Source organism: Gopherus evgoodei, unplaced genomic scaffold (genome assembly GCF_007399415.2).
Source record: "Gopherus evgoodei ecotype Sinaloan lineage unplaced genomic scaffold, rGopEvg1_v1.p scaffold_91_arrow_ctg1, whole genome shotgun sequence".
Classification (NCBI taxonomy): Eukaryota; Metazoa; Chordata; order Testudines; family Testudinidae; genus Gopherus; species Gopherus evgoodei.
In genome coordinates, this window is record NW_022060112.1 from 162111 (window position 1) to 187737 (window position 25627).

Below are 25627 nucleotides of genomic sequence, written 5' to 3' on the forward strand. Positions count from 1 at the left end.
GCGTACGGGGGCCCCATGGGGGTTCGGGGGGGGCCCCGGGGGGGTTCCAGGGGGTACCTGGAAGACGGTGAGCAGCGCCTGCGGGAAGGTGTCGAAGGTGGGGGTGCCGGGGTGGGCCCCGGGGGAGGCGTACGGGGGCCCCATGGGGGTTCTGGGGGGGCCCCGGGGGGGTTCCAGGGGGTACCTGGAAGACGGTGAGCAGCGCCTGCGGGAAGGTGTCGAAGGTGGGGGTGCCGGGGTGGGTCCCAGGGGGAGGCGGACGGGGGCCCCATGGGGAAGCGGAGGGGGGCCCTGGGGGGGTTCCAGGGGGGGCCCCGGGGGGGGTTCCAGGGGGTACCTGGAAGACGGTGAGCAGCGCCTGCGGGAAGGTGTCGAAGGTGGGGGTGCCGGGGTGGGTCCCAGGGGGAAGCAGAGGGGGGCCCCGGGGGAGGCGTACGGGGGCCCCATGGGGGTTCTGGGGGGGCCCCGGGGGGGTTCCAGGGGGTACCTGGAAGACGGTGAGCAGCGCCTGCGGGAAGGTGTCGAAGGTGGGGGTGCCGGGGTGGGTCCCAGGGGGAAGCAGAGGGGGGCCCCAGGGGAGGCGTACGGGGGCCCCATGGGGGTTCTGGGGGGGCCCCGGGGGGGTTCCAGGGGGTACCTGGAAGACGGTGAGCAGCGCCTGTGGGAAGGTGTCGAAGGTGGGGGTGCCGGGGTGGGTCCCAGGGGGAAGCAGAGGGGGGCCCCAGGGGGGTTCTGGGGGGCCCCGGGGGGGGTTCCAGGGGGTACCTGGAAGACGGTGAGCAGCGCCTGCGGGAAGGTGTCGAAGGTGGGGGTGCCGGGGTGGGTCCCAGGGGGAAGCAGAGGGGGGCCCCGGGGGAGGCGTACGGGGGCCCCATGGGGGTTCTGGGGGGGGCCCCGGGAGGTTCCAGGGGGTACCTGGAAGACGGTGAGCAGCGCCTGCGGGAAGGTGTCGAAGGTGGGGGTGCCGGGGTGGGTCCCAGGGGGAAGCGGAGGGGGGCCCCGGGGGAGGCGTACGGGGGCCCCATGGGGGTTCTGGGGGGCCCCGGGGGGGTTCCAGGGGGTACCTGGAAGACGGTGAGCAGCGCCTGCGGGAAGGTGTCGAAGGTGGGGGTGCCGGGGTGGGTCCCAGGGGGAAGCAGAGGGGGGCCCCGGGGGAGGCGTACGGGGGCCCCATGGGGGTTCTGGGGGGCCCCGGGGAGGTTCCAGGGGGTACCTGGAAGACGGTGAGCAGCGCCTGCGGGAAGGTGTCGAAGGTGGGGGTGCCGGGGTGGGTCCCAGGGGGAAGCGGAGGGGGGCCCCGGGGGAGGCGTACGGGGGCCCCATGGGGGTTCTGGGGGGGCCCCGGGGGGGTTCCAGGGGTACCTGGAAGACGGTGAGCAGCGCCTGCGGGAAGGTGTCGAAGGTGGGGGTGCTGGGGTGGGTCCCAGGGGGAAGCAGAGGGGGGCCCCAGGGGGGTTCTGGGGGGCCCCGGGGGGGTTCCAGGGGGTACCTGGAAGACGGTGAGCAGCGCCTGCGGGAAGGTGTCGAAGGTGGGGGTGCCAGGGTGGGTCCCAGGGGGAAGCGGAGGGGGGCCCCAGGGGAGGCGTACGGGGGCCCCATGGGGGTTCTGGGGGGCCCCGGGGGGGTTCCAGGGGGTACCTGGAAGACGGTGAGCAGCGCCTGCGGGAAGGTGTCGAAGGTGGGGGTGCCGGGGTGGGTCCCAGGGGGAAGCAGAGGGGGGCCCCGGGGGAGGCGTACGGGGGCCCCATGGGGGTTCTGGGGGGCCCCGGGGGGGTTCCAGGGGGTACCTGGAAGACGGTGAGCAGCGCCTGCGGGAAGGTGTCGAAGGTGGGGGTGCCGGGGTGGGTCCCAGGGGGAAGCGGAGGGGGGCCCCAGGGGAGGCAGACGGGGGCCCCATGGGGGCTCTGGGGGGGCCCTGGGGGGGTTCCAGGGGGTACCTGGAAGACGGTGAGCAGCGCCTGCGGGAAGGTGTCGAAGGTGGGGGTGCCGGGGTGGGTCCCAGGGGGAAGCAGAGGGGGGCCCCGCGGGAGGCGTACGGGGGCCCCATGGGGGTTCTGGGGGCCCCGGGGGGGGTTCCAGGGGGTACCTGGAAGACGGTGAGCAGCGCCTGCGGGAAGGTGTCGAAGGTGGGGGTGCCGGGGTGGGTCCCAGGGGGAAGCAGAGGGGGGCCCCGGGGGAGGCGGACGGGGCCCCATGGGGGTTCTGGGGGGGCCCTGGGGGGGTTCCAGGGGGTACCTGGAAGACGGTGAGCAGCGCCTGCGGGAAGGTGTCGAAGGTGGGGGTGCCGGGGTGGGTCCCAGGGGGAAGCAGAGGGGGGCCCCGGGGGAGGCGGACGGGGGCCCCATGGGGGCTCTGGGGGGGCCCCGGGGGGGTTCCAGGGGGTACCTGGAAGACGGTGAGCAGCGCCTGCGGGAAGGTGTCGAAGGTGGGGGTGCCGGGGTGGGTCCCAGGGGGAAGCAGAGGGGGGCCCCGGGGGAGGCGTACGGGGGCCCCATGGGGGTTCTGGGGGGCCCCGGGGAGGTTCCAGGGGGTACCTGGAAGACGGTGAGCAGCGCCTGCGGGAAGGTGTCGAAGGTGGGGGTGCCGGGGTGGGTCCCAGGGGGAAGCAGAGGGGGGCCCCGGGGGAGGCGGACGGGGGCCCCATGGGGGCTCTGGGGGGGCCCCGGGGGGGTTCCAGGGGGTACCTGGAAGACGGTGAGCAGCGCCTGCAGGAAGGTGTCGAAGGTGGGGGTGCCGGGGTGGGTCCCAGGGGGAAGCAGAGGGGGGCCCCGGGGGAGGCGTACGGGGGCACCATGGGGGTTCTGGGGGGGCCCCGGGGGGGTTCCAGGGGGTACCTGGAAGACGGTGAGCAGCGCCTGCGGGAAGGTGTCGAAGGTGGGGGTGCCGGGGTGGGTCCCAGGGGGAAGCAGAGGGGGGCCCCGGGGGAGGCGTACGGGGGCCCCATGGGGGTTCTGGGGGGCCCCGGGGAGGTTCCAGGGGGTACCTGGAAGACGGTGAGCAGCGCCTGCGGGAAGGTGTCGAAGGTGGGGGTGCCGGGGTGGGTCCCAGGGGGAAGCAGAGGGGGGCCCCGGGGGAGGCGTACGGGGGCCCCATGGGGGCTCTGGGGGGGCCCCGGGGGGGTTCCAGGGGGTACCTGGAAGACGGTGAGCAGCGCCTGCAGGAAGGTGTCGAAGGTGGGGGTGCCGGGGTGGGTCCCAGGGGGAAGCAGAGGGGGGCCCCGGGGGAGGCGTACGGGGGCACCATGGGGGTTCTGGGGGGGCCCTGGGGGGGTTCCAGGGGGTACCTGGAAGACGGTGAGCAGCGCCTGTGGGAAGGTGTCGAAGGTGCTGCGCTTGGTCTGGGTCTCGTCGAAGTTGAACTTGCCCCCGAAAAGCTGCATCCCCAGCAGGGAGAAGATGATGATGAAGAGGAAGAGCAGCAGGAGCAGGGACGCGATGGATTTCATGGAGTTCAGCAGCGAGGCCACCAGGTTACTCAGCGATGCCCAGTGCCTGGGGGGCAGACGAGGCGACCCACGGCTGGTTGCTGTGCCCCTCCCATGGCCGGCCCCATGCCTGGCCCAGCCCCACAGCCAGTACGCCAAACCCAGCCTAGCCCCACGCTTGGCCCTGCCCCACACACAGTACCCCACACCCGGCCTGGCCCCACGCGCAGTACCCCACACCCAGCCCAGCCCCACGCCCGGCCCTGCCCCACACACAGTGCCCCACACCCGGCCTGGCCCCACGCGCAGTACCCCACACCCAGCCCAGCCCCACACCCGGCCTGGCCCCACGCACAGTAGCCCACACCCAGCCCGGCCCCACGCCTGGCCTGGCCCCACACACAGTACCCCACACCCGGCCTGGCCCCACGCGCAGTACCCCAAACCCAGCCCAGCCCCACGCCCGGCCCTGCCCCACACACAGTGCCCCACACCTGGCCTGGCCCCACGCACAGTAGCTCACACCCAGCCCAGCCCCACGCCTGGCCTGGCCCCACACACAGTACCCCACGCCCGGCCCATCCCCATGCCTGGCCCGGCCCACTCCCAGTACCCCACGCCCGGCCCAGCCCCACGCCCGGCCCTGCCCCACGCCCAGCCCTGATGCCTGGTCCCCCCGCCCTCCCGCGGACCTGGTGACTTTGAAGATGCGCAGCAGGCGGACGCAGCGGAGCACGGAGATGCCGAGCGGCTCCATGACCTGCAGCTCCACCAGCGCCGTCTCCAGGATGCCCCCGCACACCACGAAGCAGTCGAAGCGGTTGAAGAAGCTGATGAAATAGCCCTGCAGGCCCAGGGCGTAGACCTTGAGCAGCATCTCCAGCGTGAAGAGCGAGAGCAGCACCTTGTTGGCGTAGGCTGGGGGGAGACGCCGGGGGTCACTCGGGGGGAAGACGGGGGTCACTTTAGGGAGAGACGCCCGGGGGTCACTCGAGGGGGAGACACCCGGGGGGGAGACACTCAGGGGTTTCTTGGGGGCAGATGCCCGGGGTCACTCAAGGGGGAGAGGCCCGGGGGTCACTCGGGGGAGAGACACCCAGGGCCAGACAGGGGGGAGATGCCCGGCGCCAGGACGGGGGGAGACTCCCAGGGGCAGGACGGGGCGAGGGAGAAGCCCGGTGTAGAACAGGTGAATGAAATTGTTTTTAACGGTTCACTTTATTCATGTAACTTCATAAGCAAAGTTTTAGGAATGAAACAAGGTTCGTTCATGGAACCGGTTCCCCCAAGACCTGGCGAATTGACAGTGGAGATGCTGGCTAGGAGCCGGAGCTGTTCAGTCAGCTACCCTTGTACGTTTCACGAGCAGTCCAAGTCCTGCTTAAATCACTGAGACGTGCACTGTTTCACTATTGTAACTTCTGTTCACCATTCGCTACACGTGCTGACATTGTAACTTCTGTTCACTGTTCACCATTCACTACACGTGCCTACACTGTAACTTCTGTTCAATATTCACTACACGTGCCTACACTGTAACTTCTGTTCACTGTTCACCATTCACTACATGTGCCTACACAGTAACTTCTGTTCACTGTTCACCATTCACTACATGTGCCTACACAGTAACTTCTGTTCAACATTCACTACACGTACCTACACTGTAACTTCTGTTAACTGTTCACCATTCACTACACGTGCCTACACTGTAACTTCTGTTAACTGTTCACCATTCACTACACGTGCCTACACTGTAACTTCTGTTAACTGTTCACCATTCACTACACGTGCCTACACTGTAACTTCTGTTCACTGCTCACCATTCGCTACACGTGCCTACACTGTAACTTCTGTTCACTGTTCACCATTCACTACACGTGCCTACACTGTAACTTCTGTTCACTGTTCACCATTCACTACACGTGCCTACATTGCACCTTCTGTTCACTGTTCACCATTCACTACATGTGCCTACACAGTAACTTCTGTTCAACATTCATTACACGTACCTACACTGTAACTTCTGTTAACTGTTCACCATTCACTACACGTGCCTACACTGTAACTTCTGTTCACTGTTCACCATTCACTACACGTGCCTACATTGTAACTTCTGTTCACTGTTCACCATTCACTACATGTGCCTACACAGTAACTTCTGTTCAACATTCATTACACGTACCTACACTGTAACTTCTGTTAACTGTTCACCATTCACTACACGTGCCTACACTGTAACTTCTGTTAACTGTTCACCATTCACTACACGTGCCTACACTGTAACTTCTGTTCACTGCTCACCATTCGCTACACGTGCCTACATTGTAACTTCTGTTCACTGTTCACCATTCACTACACGTGCCTACACTGTAACTTCTGTTCACTGTTCACCATTCACTACACGTGCCTACACTGTAACTTCTGTTAACTGTTCACCATTCACTACACGTGCCTACACTGTAACTTCTGTTCACTGTTCACCATTCACTACACGTGCCTACATTGTAACTTCTGTTCACTGTTCACCATTCACTACATGTGCCTACACTGTAACTTCTGTTCACTGTTCACCATTCACTACACGTGCCTACACTGTAACTTCTGTTCACTGATCACCATTCGCTACACTGTAACTTCTGTTCACCATTCGCTACACGTGCCTACACTGTAACTTCTGTTCACTGTTCACCATTCACTACATGTGCCTACACTGTAACTTCTGTTCACCATTCACTACACGTGCCTACACTGTAACTTCTGTTCACCATTCATTACACGTGCCTACACTGTAACTTCTGTTCACTGCTCACCATTCACTACACGTGCCTACATTGTAACTTCTGTTCACTGTTCACCATTCACTACACGTGCCTACACTGTAACTTCTGTTCACTGCTCACCATTCACTACACGTGCCTACACTGTAACTTCTGTTCACTGTTCACCATTCACTACACGTGCCTACACTGTAACTTCTGTTCACTGCTCACCATTCACTACACGTGCCTACACTGTAACTTCTGTTCACTGTACACCATTCACTACACGTGCCTACACTGTAACTTCTGTTCAATGTTCACCATTCACTACACGTGCCTACATTGTAACTTCTGTTCACTGTTCACCATTCACTACATGTGCCTACACAGTAACTTCTGTTCAACATTCATTACACGTACCTACACTGTAACTTCTGTTAACTGTTCACCATTCACTACACGTGCCTACACTGTAACTTCTGTTCACTGTTCACCATTCACTACACGTGCCTACATTGCACCTTCTGTTCACTGTTCACCATTCGCTACACGTGCCTACATTGTAACTTCTGTTCACTGTTCACCATTCCCTACACGTGCCTACATTGTAACTTCTGTTCACTGTTCACCATTCACTACACGTGCCTACATTGTAACTTCTGTTCACTGTTCACCATTCACTACATGTGCCTACACTGTAACTTCTGTTCACTGTTCACCATTCACTACACGTGCCTACACTGTAACTTCTGTTCACTGAACACCATTCGCTACACTGTAACTTCTGTTCACCATTCGCTACACGTGCCTACACTGTAACTTCTGTTCACTGTTCACCATTCACTACATGTGCCTACACTGTAACTTCTGTTCACCATTCACTACACGTGCCTACACTGTAACTTCTGTTCACCATTCATTACACGTGCCTACACTGTAACTTCTGTTCACTGCTCACCATTCACTACACGTGCCTACATTGTAACTTCTGTTCACTGTTCACCATTCACTACACGTGCCTACACTGTAACTTCTGTTCACTGCTCACCATTCACTACACGTGCCTACACTGTAACTTCTGTTCACTGTTCACCATTCACTACACGTGCCTACACTGTAACTTCTGTTCACTGCTCACCATTCACTACACGTGCCTACACTGTAACTTCTGTTCACTGTTCACCATTCACTACACGTGCCTACACTGTAACTTCTGTTCAATGTTCACCATTCACTACACGTGCCTACATTGTAACTTCTGTTCACTGTTCACCATTCACTACATGTGCCTACACAGTAACTTCTGTTCAACATTCATTACACGTACCTACACTGTAACTTCTGTTAACTGTTCACCATTCACTACACGTGCCTACACTGTAACTTCTGTTCACTGTTCACCATTCACTACACGTGCCTACATTGCACCTTCTGTTCACTGTTCACCATTCGCTACACGTGCCTACATTGTAACTTCTGTTCACTGTTCACCATTCCCTACACGTGCCTACATTGTAACTTCTGTTCACTGTTCACCATTCCCTACACGTGCCTACATTGTAACTTCTGTTCACTGCTCACCATTCACTACACGTGCCTACACTGTAACTGCTGTTCACTATTCGCTACACGTGCCTACATTGTAACTTCTGTTCACCATTCACTACACGTGCCTACATTGCACCTTCTGTTCACTGTTCACCATTCACTACACGTGCCTACATTGTAACTTCTGTTCACTGTTCACCATTCCCTACATGTGCCTACATTGTAACTTCTGTTCACTGTTCACTATTCCCTACACGTGCCTACATTGTAATTTCTGTTCACTCTTCACCATTCGCTACACGTGCCTACATTGTAACTTCTGTTCACCATTCGCTACACGTGCCTACATTGTAACTTCTGTTCACTGTTCACCATTCCCCACATGTGCCTACATTGTAACTTCTGTTCACTGCTCACTGTCACGGAGTCCCCGGGCGATGCTCTGGAACTGCTCCCCACCAAGCCAGTCAGGACTTTGGGGAGCCTCCTCTCCCTTGGAGCAGACTTGTTCAGGGCAAGAAGCTCACACGGCTTCACCTCCTGGGTCTCTCCTTGGAGCATTCAGCATCCTCTGCCCCTCCGTGCGCTTCCCACAGCGAGTCCACCCCAGCGGGGTCCTGGGGGGGCCAGAGGGTCCTGCACCCCCACTTTGCAGTCAGACGTGACTCTCAGCTAGCCAGTAAAACAGAGGTTTATTCAATGACAGGAACAGGGTCTAAAACAGAGCTTGTAGCTACAGTGAACCGGACCCCTCGGCCGGGACCATTCTGGGGGGCAGTGAGCCAGACCCCCACCTCTGCCCTCACTCCTCGTCCCCAGCCAGCCCCAGACTGAAACCCCCTCCAGCCCCTCCTCTCTGCTCAGCTCCTGTCCCGGGCCAGGGGGTCTCCTGACCCCTTTGTCTCCAACACCTTCAGTTGGCACCTTTGCAGAGGAGGGGCCCAGGCCATCAGTTGCCAGGAGACAGAGGGTCAGGCATTTAGGGGCACTGGCCCCTTCCTCTGCAGCAATCACATGCCCTTAACCCACCACCTAGGTATTAAGAACAGTATAGGGGACACTGAGGCACCAACACAGTATTCAGAGAAAACATTAAGAACATTCCCAGTTCGTCACATCTCTCCCCCCTTCGACACCGAACTGAGCCAGGTCACTTCAGCCAGTGACCTGGGGAAGTTCGAACCCACCAACGTTCCCATGGATGCCCCAGCATCTCTCCCATTCCTGGGTGTGAGTTACACCAGGACAGTCCAGTCTCACGCCTCCCTTAGGTCGGGTGTGCTTGACGGCACTTGCAGGCCGCAGGTGGGAAGGTTTATGCGGCTTGAACCCTTTTGCCACCCCAATACCCCTGGGGTTCAAACTGGGACGGGGTCTTCTCCCCGCACTCTGAGCTGCGGTTCGGGCTCTCTTGGTTAAGAGCCCCCATCTTGGCCTTGGCCAGCTCCGGGATTGGGCAGCTGCTCCCCACCTTGTGGCCCAGACACAACACCTCTGCCTCCCCCCTTGCACTTTCCAGCTTTTACCGTCAGTCCCACCTCCTTGAGGCAGCCCAGCCCCCTCTTCACCTGGGACACCTGTTCCTCCCAGGTCTGGCTAAAGATGCACATGTTATCAGTGTCTGCCAGGGCCAAGTTCTCCATCCCTCTCAGCTTGTCTAGAATCTCCCCCGGCCTAGGCATGGGGTCGGCATCGGACACTGTGATGGCTTTAAGCTTCTGATAGCCCCCACAAAACCAGATCATCCTGTCTCCCTTGGGGATCAGCCCCACGGGTGAGGCCCATGGGCTGTAAAATGGCTGGATCCCAGCTAAAGCCAGCATGTCCCTGACCTCTCTCTCCAGGTTCTGGGCTGCTTTCCCAGTGACTCTGAATGGGGAACACCTGATGGGGAGATTGACTCCCACCTCAGGGAAGAGATCCCCCCGGGGGTCTTTCCCCTTCTCCTCCCAATCCTCCCCTTCCGGGTCCAGGGGTCCCCTCACTCTCCTCCCATCCAGCAGCTCAAATGGGAAGAGCCCTGTGGATTCCTGGGGCACCACCAGCTGCCTTCCGATTCCCCCCAGTTCTACTTCCCCTTGGGGAGCCCATTCCCGGTACAGGGATCCCTTCTCCTGCAGGACTCTGTCCCTGCAGCCTTCCCCAAGGAGGTTTGCAGCGCTGTGGCCAGCAAGTTCCCTCAGCTTCTCCAAGGAGGGATCCCTCTGCAGCTCAGTCTGGGATTCAGCTGCTGGGACAGGGAGTGGGACCTGCTCCCTCTCGCTGGCTGGGCCTGGGGTCACAGCCCCCCTGAGCCCTGTCCCTGGTAGCTCCCTCCCTGCTGTGCAATCACTTCCCAGCAGCACGTCTGGACCAGGCAAACCTGTTTGGCAGCTGACCTGTCCTGCCCGGGTGTCCCCCCACTCAGCTGGGGTCTCAGCTCCCCCCGTGCTCAGCGCTGCCCTTGCTGTCCCAGTGGAGGCAGGCAGCGAGCTCTCTGCTCTGGTCACAGCATCAGAGCCAGCGTGAGCCCCCTCTCCGGTGTGCAGGGGGGCAGGGAGCATCTCTCCCTCCCACTCAGCCCCAGGGGGCTGGTTACAGGTAGGCAGGTATCCTGAGCCCAGCAGCCCCTCGCCCCTGCCAGCCAGGTCATTTGCATTTTCACTGACCATTTCCATCCCAGCCAATTGGTTCCCTGGATTTGAATTCAAACCCTCGGCCGTTACAGGAGCGGGGCCTGGATCCTGTCCCATGGGGAGACAGTCACCCCCCAACAGGGCCTCCCAGCCGATATCCTGGAGAACCCCAACTACCAGCCAGCCCGACCCCTCCTGGGTCTGCACAGGGATCTGGGCCATAGGCAGGGCGAGGGGCTTCACCCCAGGGACCTTCACCCAGGTCCCACAGTCCCTCAGCATCTGGGGCTGCACCACCACAGTTCTCTCTGTCCCAGGGTCTCGCCCCCGCAGGCGTGTTTCCCCACTGACCCCTGGGCAGCCCCCTATGTCTCTCTGCTCCACCATCACCAGTCCATGCTGCTGCTGCTTCCTCTGCAGCTTTTCCTCGGGCTCTTGCTTTCTCTCACGGTCCTCTCGCTCTCTCGGGCTCTGCTCCCATCCCATCCGTCTCCAATCTCCTGATGGGGAACCCAGTCGTGAAGACCCTCGTTTGATTGGGGACCAGACTCCCGGGGATGCCTGGCTGATGCTCCAGCTGCTCTCAGATCCTCTTGTAGCCCCATCTGGGCCAGGAATCTGCTCCTCAGAGCGGTGCTTCTCCTCCAACTGCACGATTAACTGTGCCTTGGTGAATTTCCCCATGCGTAACCCTCTCTTTGTGCACAGGATCACAATGTCCTTCTCAAGGAGATGGTGATAGGCCATCACTTCACCGTTCCCAAGTGGCTCTGGACTCACAGGCCTGTGTGCTCTTGGCTCCCCCATGGTTTCCAGGAAGAACCCCTGGTGTGCCAGCCCTTCTCGTGATCACCACCTCTTTGCCAGGGTCGAGCTGCAGACTCCTCCGCCCCTGGGACTGCTCCTGCCATCCCCAGGGGAACCCGGCTACTGCAAAAATCCTTCTCTCTCCCAGGGTTGAGCGGCAAACTCCTCCGCCCCTGAGACTGCTCGCTGCAGTCCTCAGGGGGACCCTGTTACTCCAACAGTCCTTCTCGCTGGTCACACACTCCCAGAGGTTAACCGCCCCCTGAAACCGTCCCACTCTGAGCCTTCAGCACGCCTGGTCCTCATTATCCCTCCTCTGCTCCCCAGTCACTTACTGCAAGCAGTGCCATTCACGGGGTGCAGTACATCCCACCGCTGCCACCAGTTGTCATGGGGTCCCCAGGCGATGCCCTGGAACTGCTCCCCACCAAGCCAGTCAGGACTTTGGGGAGCCTCCTCTCCCTTGGAGCAGACTTGTTCAGGGCAAGAAGCTCACACAGCTTCACCTCCTGGGTCTCTCCTTGGAGCATTCAGCATCCTCTGCCCCTCCGTGCGCTTCCCACAGTGAGCTCGCCCAGTGGGGTCCTGGGGGGGCCACAGGGTCCTGCACCCCCACTTTGCAGTCAGACGTGACTCTCAGCCAGCCAGTAAAACAGAGGTTTATTCGATGACAGGAACAGGGTCTAACACAGAGCTTGTAGGTACAGCGAACCGGACCCCTCGGCCGGGTCCATTCTGGGGGGCAGTGAGCCAGACCCCCACCTCTGCCCTCATTCCTCGTCCCCAGCCAGCTCCAGACTGAAACCCCCTCCAGCCCCTCCTCTCTGCTCAGCTTCTGTCCCGGGCCAGGGGGTCTCCTGATCCCTTTGTCTCCAACACCAGCGAGAAGGACTGTTGGAGTAACAGGGTCCCCCTGAGGACTGCAGCGAGCAGTCTCAGGGGCGGAGGAGTTTGCCGCTCGACCCTGGGAGAGAGAAGGATTTTTGCAGTAGCAGGGTTCCCCGGGGGATTGCAGGAGCGGTCCCAGGGGCGGAGGAGTCTGCAGCTCGACCCTGGCAAAGAGGTGGTGATCACGAGAAGGGCTGGCACACCAGGGGTTCTTCCTGGAAACCATGGGGGAGCCAAGAGCACACAGGCCTGTGAGTCCAGAGCCACTTGGGAACGGTGAAGTGATGGCCTATCACCATCTCCTTGAGAAGGACATTGTGATCCTGTGCACAAAGAGAGGGTTACGCATGGGGACGTTCACCAAGGCACAGTTAATCGTGCAGTTGGAGGAGGAGGATCGCTCTGAGGAGCAGATTCCTGGCCCAGATGGGGCTACAAGAGGATCTGGGAGCAGCTGGAGCATCAGCCAGGCATCCCCGGGAGTCTGGTCCCCAATCAAACGAGGGTCTTCACGATTGGGTTCCCCATCAGGAGATCGGAGACGGATGGGATGGGAGCAGAGCCCGAGAGAGCGAGAGGACCGTGAGAGAGAGCAAGAGCCCGAGGAAAAGCTGCAGGAGAAGCAGCAGCAGCGTGGACTGGTGATGGTGGAGCAGAGAGACATAGGGGGCTGCCCAGGGGTCAGTGCGGAAACACGCCTGCGGGGGCGAGACCCTGGGACAGAGAGAACTGTGGTGGTGCAGCCCCAGATGCTGAGGGACTGTGGGACCTGGGTGAAGTTCCCTGGGGTGAAGCCCCTCGCCCTGCCTATGGCCCAGATCCCTGTGCAGACCCAGGAGGGGTCGGGCTGGCTGGTCGTTGGGGCTCTCCAGGATATTGGCTCGGAGGCCCTGTTGGGGGATGACTGTCTCCCCATGGGACAGGATCCAGGCCCCGCTCCTGTAACGGCCGAGGGTTTGAATTCAAATCCAGGGAACCAATTGGCTGGGATGGAAATGGTCAGTGAAAATGCAAATGACCTGGCTGGCAGGGGCGAGGGGCTGCTGGGCTCAGGATACCTGCCTACCTGTAACCAGCCCCCTGGGGCTGAGTGGGAGGGAGAGATGCTCCCCGCCCCCCTGCACACAGGAGAGGGGGCTCACGCTGGCTCTGATGCTGTGACCAGAGCAGAGAGCTCGCTGCCTGTCCCCACTGGGACAGCAAGGGCAGCGCTGAGCACGGGGGGAGCTGAGACCCCAGCTGAGTGGGGGGACACCCAGGCAGGGCAGGTCAGCTGCCAACCAGGTTTGCCTGGTCCAGACGTGCTGCTGGGAAGTGATTACACAGCAGGGAGGGAGCTACCAGGGACAGGGCTCAGGGGGGCTGTGACCCCAGGCCCAGCCAGCGAGAGGGAGCAGGTCCCACTCCCTGCCCCAGCTGCTAAATCCCAGACCGAGCTGCAGAGGGATCCCTCCTTGGAGAAGCTGAGGGAACTTGCTGGCCACAGCGCTGCAGACCCCCTTGGGGAAGGCTGCAGGGACAGAGTCCTGCCGGAGAAGGGATCCCTGTACCGGGAATGGGCTTCTCAAGGGGAAGTAGAACTGGGGGGAATCGGGAGGCAGCTGGTGGTGCCCCAGGAATCCACAGGGTTCTTCCCGTTCGAGCTGCTGGATGGGAGGAGAGTGAGGGGATCCCTGGACCCGGAAGGGGAGGATTGGGAGGAGAAGGGGGAAGACCCCCGGGGGGATCTCTTCCCTGAGGTGGGAGCCAATCTCCCCATCAGGTGTTCCCCATTCAGAGTCACTGGGAGAGCAGCCCAGATCCTGGAGAGAGAGGTCAGGGACATGCTGGCTTTAGATGGGATCCAGCTGTTTTACAGCCCATGGGCCTCACCCGTGGGGCTGATCCCCAAGGGAGACAGGATGATCTGGTTTTGTGGGGGCTATCAGAAGCTTAAAGCCATCACGGTGTCCGATGCCGACCCCATGCCTAGGCCTGGGGAGATTCTAGACAAGCTGAGGGGGATGGAGAACTTGGCCCTGGCAGACACTGATAACATGTGCATCTTTAGCCAGACCTGGGAGGAACAGGTGTCCCAGGTGAAGAGGGGGCTGGGCTGCCTCACGGAGGTGGGACTGACGGTAAAAGCTGGAAAGTGCAAGGGGGGAGGCAGAGGTGTTGTGTCTGGGCCACAAGGTGGGGAGCAGCTGCCCAATCCCGGAGCTGGCCAAGGCCAAGATGGGGGCTCTTAACCAAGAGAGCCCAAATCACAGACCAGAGTGCGGGGAGAAGACCCCGTCCCAGTTTGAACCCCAGGGGTATTGGGGTGGCAAAAGGGTTCAAGCCGCATAAACCTTCCCACCTGCGGCCTGCAAGTGCCATCAAGCTCGCCCGACCTAAGGGAGGGCGTGAGACTGGACTGTCCTGGTGTAACTCACACCAAGGGATGGGAGAGATGCTGGGGCATCCATGGGAACGTTGGTGGGTTCAAACTTCCCCAGGTTATTGGCTGAAGTGACCTGGCTCAGTTCGGTCTCGAAGGGGGAGAGATGTGACGAACTGGGAAAGTTCTTAATGTTTTCTCTGAGTACTGTGTTGGTGCCTCAGTGTCCCCATGGCAGTTCTTAAGTATCTGGCAGAGCAAAGGGCCAGTGCCCCTAAATGCCTGACACTCTGTCTCCTAGCAACTGCTGGCCTGGGCCCCCCCCTGCAAAGGTGCCAGCTGAAGGTGTTGGAGACAAAGGGGTCAGGAGACCCCCTGGCCCGGGACAGAAGCTGAGCAGAGAGGAGGGGCTGGAGGGGGTTTCAGTCTGGAGCTGGCTGGGGACGAGGAATGAGGGCAGAGGTGGGGGTCTGGCTCACTGCCCCCCAGAATGGACCCGGCCGAGGGGTCCGGTTCGCTGTACCTACAAGCTCTGTGTTAGACCCTGTTCCTGTCATCGAATAAACCTCTGTTTTACTGAGAGTCACATCCAACTGCGAAGTGGGGGTGCAGGACCCTGTGGCCCCCCCAGGACCCCGCCTGGGTGGGCTCGCTGTGGGAAGCGCACGGAGGGGCAGAGGATGCTGAATGCTCCAAGGAGAGACCCAGGAGGTGAAGCCGTGTGAGCTTCTTGCCCTGGAGACAGTCTGCTCCAAGGGAGAGGAGGCTCCCCAAGTCCTGCCTGGCTTTGTGGGGAGCAGTTCTAGAGCATTGCCTAGGGCTGGGGGTCAGAGACACCCAGGGCCAGGAGTGGGACGGAGACGCCTGGGGCTGGGGGGTGGAGACGCCCGGGGCCGGGGGCCTGGCTTGGGTGGGTCAACGCTAGGGCAGTAACTCAAACCGGGCTTGCCGAGTTAGCACTGTCGAGGCCCAGGATTAGCACAAACTGCAGGGGTCTCTTGCCAAGGACGATTACAGGATGTGATGCACGGACTCGGGATCCAGGCAGGTCTCTACAGAGCCGGGATTACCCAGGGGCGGGATTAGGGTAATTGGGGGGGCTCTCACCAAGGGAGATGGGGCATGTTCTCCAGGCCAGGGGTTGTTCAACACAGAGCTGGGATTACCCAGGAGCGGGATTAGGGTAATCTGGGCGGGGGGTCATCACAGAGCGGGTTTATGATTAGGACAGGGATTGGGAATATCTGTGCTCGAGATTAGATCGTCGGCTACCTAGACAGGGGATTGAGAAAATCTAGCACAGAGATTAGCCCAGAGGGACCATGGGACTATGTGGAAGCAGGATTGGGATTATCTGGGCCAGGAGATTAGGAGGCTGCAGCATTGGATGAATGAGGAGGGGATTAGGGTGGAGGGAGGCCAGGGGTATCTTGGCCAGGGATGACTGAGGGCAGAGATGGTCACAGGGGAATGAAGGCTTTAGGATTTCCCAGGCCCAACACTTGGGTTTGCGGGGGATTCGGCTTGGGGGCTGCAGAGGCAGAGATGAATTCTCTAGGATGGGTGTCAGGCTGACGGAGGGGGGGATATTGCAGAGACCGGGGCTGGGTTTCTCACCGGTCGGGATTGGGATCGGCTGGCGGGGAGATGGAAGATCCCTGAGGCCTGGCGGGATACCAGACGGAGGTAGATAGATGGTAACAGGTCGGGGCTGGGACCTGTCTGGGTTTGGCATTAAGAGACAAGGATTCAGGGCAGATTGACGGGGGGTTCGTCCAGGATCTGGCACCACTGGAACTGGGTTTTCTCATTGTTATGAGGAGGCAGCTGGGTTCCTGCAGACCCCAGGCAGGGGGAACTGGGCTGGGAATCTCACAGATCGGGATTGGGATTGAGGACACTAGAGATCGGGTTCGTCTGGGACTGGGATGGGGTGGGGAGGATTGACCCGGGGACGTTGCGGGGGCGTTTTGCTGGGACTGGTGCACTGGGGATGGGATCTCGGGGTGACTTCACTTGAGGGGTGACACCTGAGCATAACCTGAGCCAGGAGGGGGCTGGGGCCAGGTGACACCTTCTGCCCGGGACACTGGACCCAGGCTGGAGGAGGGGTGGGATTCAGTTTGGAGCTGGCTGGGGAAACTGAGGGAGCCTCAGGGCTCCCTGTTCCCCAAGATGGACCCAACTCAGGGGTCCTGTTTCCTGAACCTACAATCTCTATTTTGGGCTGTTCCTGTCGGCTAATAAACCATCTGTGTTACTGGCTGGCTGAGGGTCCTGGGGACACGCAGGAACCCGAGGGTGCCGGGCCCCGACTCCCCCACACCCGGCCCATGACATCCCTCTCGCAAGGCACCAGGGGATCCTGCGACCCCACTAGAGCTGGGGACAGCCGGGGACAAGGGGAAAGCGGCTTTAGGACCCTTGCCCAGCACAGAGGAGCCTTTCCGGAAAGTGGCCGTGAACACAGTAGGGCCCCTCAGCGAGACCCAGCCGGGGAAGAAGCAAATCCTGGTGGGGGCAGATCTCGCCACCTGCCACGCCGAGGCCGTGCCTTGTCCTGCACCACAGCCAACACCGTGGCAGCTGCGCTGCCGCCCATCGTCAGCCCAGTGGGGTTCCCCAGGGAAGTCCTGAGAGACCAGGGGTCCAGCTCCACGTCAGGGCTGCCCTGGGGCTTGCGGAAGAAGTGTGGGGCCCGGCACAGCTGGGCCTCAGCGTCTCACCCCCAGTCCAACGGAGAGGGTCAGCGGGACCCTAAAGGCGATGCTGAAAACCCTTATGGACCAGCACCCGCAGGACTGGGACAAGTACTTACCCCACCCGCTGTTCTCGTACAGGGAAGTGCCCCAGGAGCCCACCCGGTTTTCCACCCTCGCTTGGGTGTCGCCCCTCAAGTGAACTCATCCCCTGAGATCCCACCCCCCCATGCAGCCAGTCCCGGTAAAACTCCCCTGCGACACCCCAGGTCGATCCGCCCCCTCCCTGCTCCGGCAAACAGCTCTGAGCCCCCACAGCGATAATAACCCCCTCCCAGAGCCTGGAGAGAACCCAGGCGTCCGGGCTCCCAGCTCTACCCACTAGACATCACTCTCCTCCCAGAGCCTGGAGAGAACCCAGGCGTCCGGGCTCCCAGCTCTACCCACTAGACCTCACTCCCCTCCCAGAGCCTGGAGAGAACCCAGGCGTCCGGGCTCCCAGCCCCCCTGCTCTAACCCGCCAGCCCCTCCCAAGCCAGGAGGGACCCCACAGCCAACGCTCACTCTGGATCTGTGTCAGCCAGTTGGGTTGGTTGTCGTGCTCGGAGGCGATGGTCAGCGTGTTGAGGAAGACGAGGATCAGGACCATCCAGTAGAAGGAGACGGATTTCACGGCCAGGCGGCACCTCTTCCGCAGGTGGCGATTCATGTGCCGGCACTGGCGGCTGGGGGGCAGAGCGGGGGCACGGGTCAGCAGGGCCGAGCCCCACAGAGACACCCCCTGGGGCTGGGACAGCTCCCCCCGCAGGGGGTCAGCGGGGCTGGGCCCCACAGAGACACCCCCCCTCCGCAGGGCGGAGACACCCCCTCCTTCACTCTCACTCACCAGAATTTTGTCTTTGAGATTTTGCCTCTGGAGAAAGAGAAGAGAAAAGAAACGAAAAATCAAATGCAGCCACCTCTGGGGCGGGACCTGAGGCCAGTTTACACCCCCGGCCCTTCCACGCACTCACAGATACACTTCGCAGCAGGTGGCATGATGCTCCTCTTCGCCCACGTTCTCGGTGTTGACGGACGTCGTTTCACTCGCGGGGAGACTGGCTAGGGGAGAGACATACAGGTGAGCTCCCCCCTCGTGACTCTGGACTGACCTGGGGGGCTGAGATCAGAATCCGGCCCTGCCCCACTGCAATCAGGAGTGACTCTGGATTGACCCCATGGAAGCTGAGATCAGAATCTGGCCCTGGCCCCACTGCAATCAGGACTGACTCTGGATTGACCCCATGGGAGCTGAGATCAGAATCTGGCCCTGGCCCCATTGCAATCAGGAGTGACTCCATATTAACCCCATGGGAGCTGAGATCAGAATCTGGCCCTGGCCCCACTGCAATCGAGGGTGACTCCGGATTGACCCCAGGGGACCTGAGATCAGAATCCGGCCCTGCCCGCATTGCAATCAGGAGTGATTCTGGTTTGACCCCAGGGGAGCTGAGATCAGAGTCTGGCCCTGGCCCCATTGCAATCAGGAGTGACTCCATATTAACCCCATGGGAGCTGAGATCAGAATCTGGCCCTGGCCCCACTGCAATCGGGTGACTCTGGATTGACCACTGGGTGGGGAGCTGGGAACAGAATATTAATGAGTAGCCAGCGGCTGGGGGGCACGTGGAGACGTGAGTCCCCCTCCAGCGATGACACACGGGCACAGACAGACAGACAGAGATGGAGGCGCCGCGTTACTGTGGGTGTCGGTGGAATGGCTGGAGTGACGGAGCCATCGGAGTCGGTCTTTCTTCTTCTGCGTCAGGTCTTCCACAGTCACCCCTTCGGCAGCGAGACGGACGGACGGGGCACGTGGGGACGGAGGGATGGACAGACGGATGGATGGATAGAGGGAGGGAGGGATGGACGGATGGATGGGGTGTGTAGGGACGGACGGATGGACGGACGGGGATGTGCAGGGGTGGGGAACGAGAGACAAGACACAGACGTGAGCGTTGTGACAAAGTTGGGATGTGACCCCCCCCCCGGGCATATAGGTTGTGACAGGACCCAGGGACTGATCCATTGACCCCCTGATACAGCTTCCCACGGGGGGGGGGGGGGGAGTTGGGAGCCAGGACTCCTGGGTTCTCCTGGCCCTGGGAGGGGAGTGAGGGCTGGTGGTTAAAACAGGGGGGGGCTGGGAGCCAGGACTCCTGGGTTCTCCTGGCCTTGGGAGGGGAGTGGGGGCTGGTGGTTAGAACCGGGGGGCTGGGAGCCAGGACTCCTGGGTTCTCTCGGCCCTGGGAGGGGAGTGGGGGCTGGTGGTTAGAGCAGGGGGAGCTAGGAGCCAGGACTCCTGGGTTCTCCCTGGCTCTGGGAGGGGGGTGGGGGCTGGTGATTAGGGCTGGGAGCCAGGACTCCTGGGTCCTCTCCCGGCTCTGGGACGGGAGTGGGGGCTGCTGGTTAGAGCAGGGGGAGCTAGGAGCCAGGACTCCTGGGTTCTCCCTGGCTCTGGAGGGGGGTGGGGGCTGGGAGCCAGGACTCCTGGGTTCTCTCCTGGCCCTGAGAGGGAAGTGTACAATTGACTGCAGGGTCCCTGACCCAGAGGGGCTAATGAGGCCCCAGGGAGCTAATTAACTCTGCCTGGCGGGGCAGGGGGGTGGAGCTCCACAGGAGGCAGGGACTCACCCTGGCTGCCCCTGGGGGAAGGGCACCCGGTGCCAGGCAGCCGCTAATTGCCCCCTGGGGCACTGCTGGGGGGAAGATCACAACTCTGCAGTGTCCCCAGCCCCCGCCCTGCTCTGCTGAGAGAAAACAGACTCTGCGCTGCCCCCTCCCCCACTGCCAGGATATTCCCCCTTCTCCCCAGCTAGTAATTTACTCGGATGCCCACTAATCTCCTGGCCTGGAAATCTCATTTCTCTGCCCGCTAATCCCCCGACACAGCTGGCTGCAGCTAACCCCCCCTCGCCTGGACGCAGGATCTGCTGGCCCAGACACCCAGGGCCAGGCTAGCGGGGGGGCTGCGGGTCGGGAGTGAGGGGCACCGTGGGGTAGGGGGCTTACGGGCGTGCTTGTCCTCAGGGTCCCCCTCCTCGTCGTCGGGGTCAATGTCCTCAGCCTGCATGATCCAGTCCAGGTAGCCCCTGAGATCCTCCTCCATCTGCTGCTTCTCCCGCAGCTTCTGGAAGTCACCCCGGGCTTTGGCCTTCTCCCGCTCCTTGGAGAACTCCCTGCGGGCAGCGAGGGGTTAACCCACTGGCACATGCAGCTACACGCTAAGTACACACACATGGGACGCACCTGTGGGATCCAGCCACACGCCTCAACATGCTAATGACACGCACAAACGGGCTGCATGGCCTGTCACATGCGTATGATCCGCCAATGGCACACACAATCCTCACACACCCCAACACGCTTAGAACACGCTTCCCTCTGGACATGCCCTGATATCCTTATCACATGCCCCAACACACTTATAACATGATTCCCCTCTGCACACACCTGTGACGAACTGGGACTGTTCTCAGTATTTCCTCTGAATGCTGTGGGGGTGCCTCAGTTCCCCCATGCAGTTCTAAGTCTCTAGGTGCGGAGCTGAGGGGGTGTGATTATTGCAGAGCAAAGGGCCGACGCTCTGTCTCCTGGCAACTAATGGCCGGGGTGGGGGCCCTGCAAGGTGCCAGCTGAAGGTGTTGGAGACAAAGGGGTCAGGAGACCCCCTGGCCCGGGAAAGGGGCTGAGCAGAGAGGAGGGGCTGGAGGGGGTTTCAGTCTGGAGCTGGCTGGGGACGAGGAGTGAGGTGCAGACGTGGGGGTCTGGCTCGCTGCCCCCCAGAGTGGACCCGGCCGAGGGGTCCGGTTCTCTGTACCTACAAGCTCTGTGTTAGACCCTGTTCCTGTCATCGAATAAACCTCTGTGTCACTGGCTGGCTGAGAGTCACGTCTGACTGCGAAGTGGGGGGGCAGGGCCTCGTGGCCCCCCCAGGACCCCGCCTGGGGGAAGCGCACGGAGGGGCAGCGGAGGCTGAATGCTCGGGGGTCAGACCCAGGGAGGCGAAGCCGTGGGAGCTGCTGGCCCTGGGGACAGTCTGATCTGAGAGAGGAGATTCCCCAGAGTCCTGCCTGGCTCTGTAGGGAGCAGTGCCAGAGCATCGCCTTGGGACCCCGTGACAACACCCCGACACGCTTAGAACATGCTTCTCCTCTGCACATGCCCCAACACACTTAGAACACACTTCTCTGCACACACTCTGACATGCTTAGAACATGCTTCCCTGCTGTACATGCCCCAATGCGCTTAGAACACACTTCTCTGCACATGCTCCAACATGCTTAGAACACGCTTCCCTGCTGCACACACCCCAACACACATAGAACACACTTCTCTTCGGCACATGCCCCAACACGCTTAGAACATGTTTTCCTGCTGCACATGCCCCAGCACACTTATCACATGCCCCCAGAGCCTCTCCAAGCCAACTCCCACACAAGGCCCAAGAGCTAGGCGCATCCCCTCACCCGGCCAGGCCCCTCCTTACCCGCTCAGCACCCCCAGCACCAGGTTGAGCACGAAGAAGGAGCCAAAGATGACCAGGCTGACAAAGTAAACCCAGGGCAGCTCGTGCCCCATAGCGTCCTGCATCTGTGGGGGGACAGGGGTCAGAGGGGGCACCCACGGAGCCCCCAGGGAGAACCACTGTGGATAGCAGTCTGGGGGGGTCAGGAGGGACCCCAGTGCAGGATCTCCAGAGATTTGGGGTGCAGGAGCATCCCTGGGGGTTTGGGGAGCAGGGTGGGGTTGAGTGCAGGGGAACTCCTGGGAGTTTGGGGAAGGGGTGCCAGGGGTTGGAGTGTGGGGGTCTCACCCAGTAGAGCTCCTCGATCCAGCCCTCCATGGTGATGCACTGGGAGGGGGTGCAGGGGGACCTGGGAGGTTGGGGTGCAGGGGGTCCTGGGGATTGGGCTGCTGGGGGGTCCTAGGCATTGGGGTGCCGGGGAACCCAGGGGTCGGGGTCTAGGGGTCCCAAGGGCTGGGGTGCAGGGGGCCCCGGGGGTTGGGGTGCAGGGGATCCCAGGGGTCGGGGTGCTGGGGGTCCCGGGGGTCAGGGTGCCGGGGGTTCTGGGGGTTGGGGTGCAGGGGGCCCCAAGGGTTGGGGTGCAGGGGGTTCTGGGGGTTCTGGGGGTTGGGGTGCAGGGGATCCCAGGGGTTCTGGGGGTTGGGGGTCCCAGGGGTCAGGGTGCCGGGGGTTCTGGGGGTTGGGGTGCAGGTGGCCCCAAGGGTTGGGGTGCAGGGGGTCCTGGGGGTTCTGGGGGTTGGGGTGCAGGGGATCCCAGGGGTTCTGGGGGTTGGGGGTCCCAGGGGTCAGGGTGCCGGGGGTTCTGGGGGTTGGGGTGCAGGGGGCCCCAAGGGTTGGGGTGCAGGGGGTTCTGGGGGTTCTGGGGGTTGGGGTGCAGGGGATCCCGGGGGTTCTGGGGGTTGGGGTCCAGGGGGGTCCCTGGGGGGCGGGGTGCAGGGGCCTCACCCAGTACAGCACGTCGGTCCAGCCCTCCATGGTGATGCACTGGAAGACGGTCAGCATGGCGAAGAAGAAATTGTCGAAGTTGGTGATCCCGCCGTTGGGCCCCTCCCAGCGGCCCCGGCACTCGGTCTTGTTGAGGGAACACTCCCGGCCGTGCCCCGAGAAGGCGCAGGGCGAGGGGTCCTCCTCGGCCTCCAGGTCTGGGGGAAGGATGGAGGGGTGAGGCGGGCCCCAGGCCGGTGGGGGCGAGGGGGGACAGGGCGGGGCATGCGGTACCTGAGCCCACGATGAAGCAGGTCTTGTGCATGCGGCCGATGAAGAGCTCCAGGCCGATGATCGCGTAGATGATGATGACAAAGAGGACGAGCAGCGCGATGTGCAGCAGGGGCACCATGGCCTTCATGATGGAGTTGAGCACGATGTGCAGGCCTGCGGGGGAGGGGGAGACATGGGGGGGGTCAGGCCTGGGGGGGGGTCAGGGCAGAGGTGTGCAGTGTGCAGCGCAAGGCAACACTGTGCAGCAAAACGGGGTGCAAGGCACTGGGGCAGTATGACAGCGTGCAGTGCCAGGGGCCATGGGGCAGTGTGACCTCACACCGTGCAGCGCCAGGGGCCGTGGGGCAATATGACCTCACACCGTGCAGCGCCAGGGGCCATGGGGCAGTGTGACCTCACACCATGCAGTGCCAGGGGATGTGGGGCAGTGTGACCTCACACCGTGCAGTGCCAGGGGCCGTGGGGCAGTGTGACTTCACACCGTGCAGTGCCAGGGGCCATGGGGCAGTGTGACCTCACACCGTGCAGCGCCAGGGGCCGTGGGGCAATATGACCTCACACCGTGCAGCGCCAGGGGCCATGGGGCAGTGTGACCTCACACCGTGCAGCGCCAGGGGCCGTGGGGCAGTGTGACCTAACACTGTGCAGCGCCAGGGGCCGTGGGGCAGTGTGACCTCACACCGTGCAGCGCCAGGGGCCGTGTGGCAGTGTGACCTCACACCGTGCAGTGCCAGGGGATGTGGGGCAGTGTGACCTCACACCGTGCAGTGCCAGGGGCCGTGGGGCAGTGTGACCTCACACCGTGCAGTGCCAGGGGATGTGGGGCAGTGTGACCTCACACTGTGCAGTGCCAGGGGCTGTGGGGCAATATGACCTCACACCGTGCAGTGCCAGGGGCCATGGGGCAGTGTGACCTCACACCGTGGAGTCCCAGGGGATGTGGGGCAATGTGACCTCCCACCATGCAGTGCCAGGGGATGTGGGGCAGTGTGACCTCACACCGTGCAGTGCCAGGGGATGTGGGGCAGTGTGACCTCACACCGTGCAGTGCCAGGGGCCCTGAGGCAGCGCGGCCTCACACTGTGCAGTTCCGGGGGCTGTGGGGCACTGCTACCTCACACCGTGCAGTGCCAGGGGCCATGGGGCAGTGCGACCTCACACCGTGCAGTGCCACATGCCATGGGGTGGCGCGACCTCACACCGTGCAGTGCCACATGCCGTGGGGCACTGCAACCTCACACCGTGCAGTGCCATACGTCGTGGGGCAGCACAACTTCATAAGAATGCAGTGAAATGCAACACTGCAGCAAAATGGGTTGCAATGCAAGAGATCAGGGTGCAAATGAATGGCTTGTAGTGTAATGCAGCACTGCACAATGACACCGCGGGCAGTGAGAGAAACCACTGTGCAGTGTCACCCCATGCAAAATGCAGTACACTCCACCGCTGCGCAGTGAGAGAATACACACTGCAACTCCCTGACGTGCAGTGTGCAGTGTAATGCACTACTGTCCAAGGAGAAGCCGTGCACTGCAACGCACCACTGTGCAGTGAGACAGCGTCCTAGGGCATCATTCATCTCAACACAACTCCTGCAGTGCAGCACACCGCAACCCTGCAGCCCCGGCCCCCACGCTGCAGTGCCCGGCCCCCAGGGCTTGCGTGTGCCGGCTGGGCCCGGTCCTTACTGGGGACGCCGGAGACGAGGCGCAGGGGCCGGAGGACACGGAAGGCCCGCAGGGCTTTGACGTCGAAGCCGCCCGGCTTCCCGCTCATGTGGTGGGCGTCCCCGGGCTTGTGGGATGCTTGCTCCAAGACCACGCTGAACAACCTGCGGGAGGGCGGGCAGGTGAGGGGGCACCAAGGGCTGGGGAAGAGGGAGGAGGGGCCCGGCGGGGGCCCAGCGGGGCAGTGGTGAGAGGCAGGGGCCCAGCAGGGGAACGGGGACGGGGGGCTCGGCTGCTGGGGCCGTGGGGACCCACCCCACCACCACGATGACGAAGTCCAGCAGGTTCCAGCCGTTGCGGATGTAGGCGCTGGGGTGCAGGACCAGCCCGTACGCGATGATCTTCAGGAACGTCTCCACTGTGAAGATGATGAGGAAGACGTATTCCACCTGCTCCTGTCGGGGCGGGGGAGACGGGGATTGAACCCAGCCATCCGGGCAGCACCAACCCCCGGCCGTGAGCCACCTACACCCCAACGCCCCCTGCACCCTAGAGAATGAACCCAGGTGTCCGGGGCGGGGGAACCCCGGCGTCCGGGCAGGCCCCGAGCCTGCAGGGGCTGGTGGTGGCAGTGGGGGAGGGGGTGGACAATCCCATGCGGAGGAACGAAGGTGCAGGATGGTCCTGGCTTTGCGCCGACGACTCCCCCAGCCCCCCCGCAGCTAATTCCTTCCTGTTCCCATGACTCTGCCCAGGAACCAGCGGCTTGCTAAGGACACTCATTAGCTCGTAGCTCTTAATGAGGCTAAACTCAATGTCCAGGTGATGCCAAGGGGTTCACAGGGGCTGCCGGGGGGCTGGGAGCCTGGACACCGGGGAGGGCAGTGGGGTTTCTGGGCAGAGAGGAGGGGGAGCCGGACGCCGGGGTTCTCGCCTGGCTCTGGGAGGGCAGTGGGGGCTGGTGGGCAGATCAGGGGGGGAGCCGGACCCCGGGATTCTCGCCCGGCTCTGGGAGGGCAGTGGGGGCTGGTGGGCAGATTGGGGGAGGGAGCCGGACGCCCGAGTTCTCTCCC

The 25627-nt window shown here is 62.0% G+C and overlaps 1 protein-coding gene across 1 annotated transcript in view; it reads right to left on the reverse strand.

The window, feature by feature from the left end:
* The window catches only part of CACNA1F (calcium voltage-gated channel subunit alpha1 F), an 81210-nt gene that overhangs the window by 51916 nt on the left and 3667 nt on the right, over positions 1-25627 (reverse strand). Inside the window, exons 2-12 of the mRNA XM_030548246.1 lie at positions 24870-25009; positions 24576-24718; positions 22888-23040; positions 22615-22811; positions 21631-21734; positions 20154-20320; positions 18116-18203; positions 17989-18015; positions 17667-17827; positions 4117-4342; positions 3284-3491 (exon numbers count right to left, since the gene is read on the reverse strand). Of these exons, the coding sequence (XP_030404106.1) occupies positions 3284-3491; positions 4117-4342; positions 17667-17827; positions 17989-18015; positions 18116-18203; positions 20154-20320; positions 21631-21734; positions 22615-22811; positions 22888-23040; positions 24576-24718; positions 24870-25009 (1614 nt within the window). The remainder of the gene's footprint in view (positions 1-3283; positions 3492-4116; positions 4343-17666; positions 17828-17988; positions 18016-18115; positions 18204-20153; positions 20321-21630; positions 21735-22614; positions 22812-22887; positions 23041-24575; positions 24719-24869; positions 25010-25627) is intronic.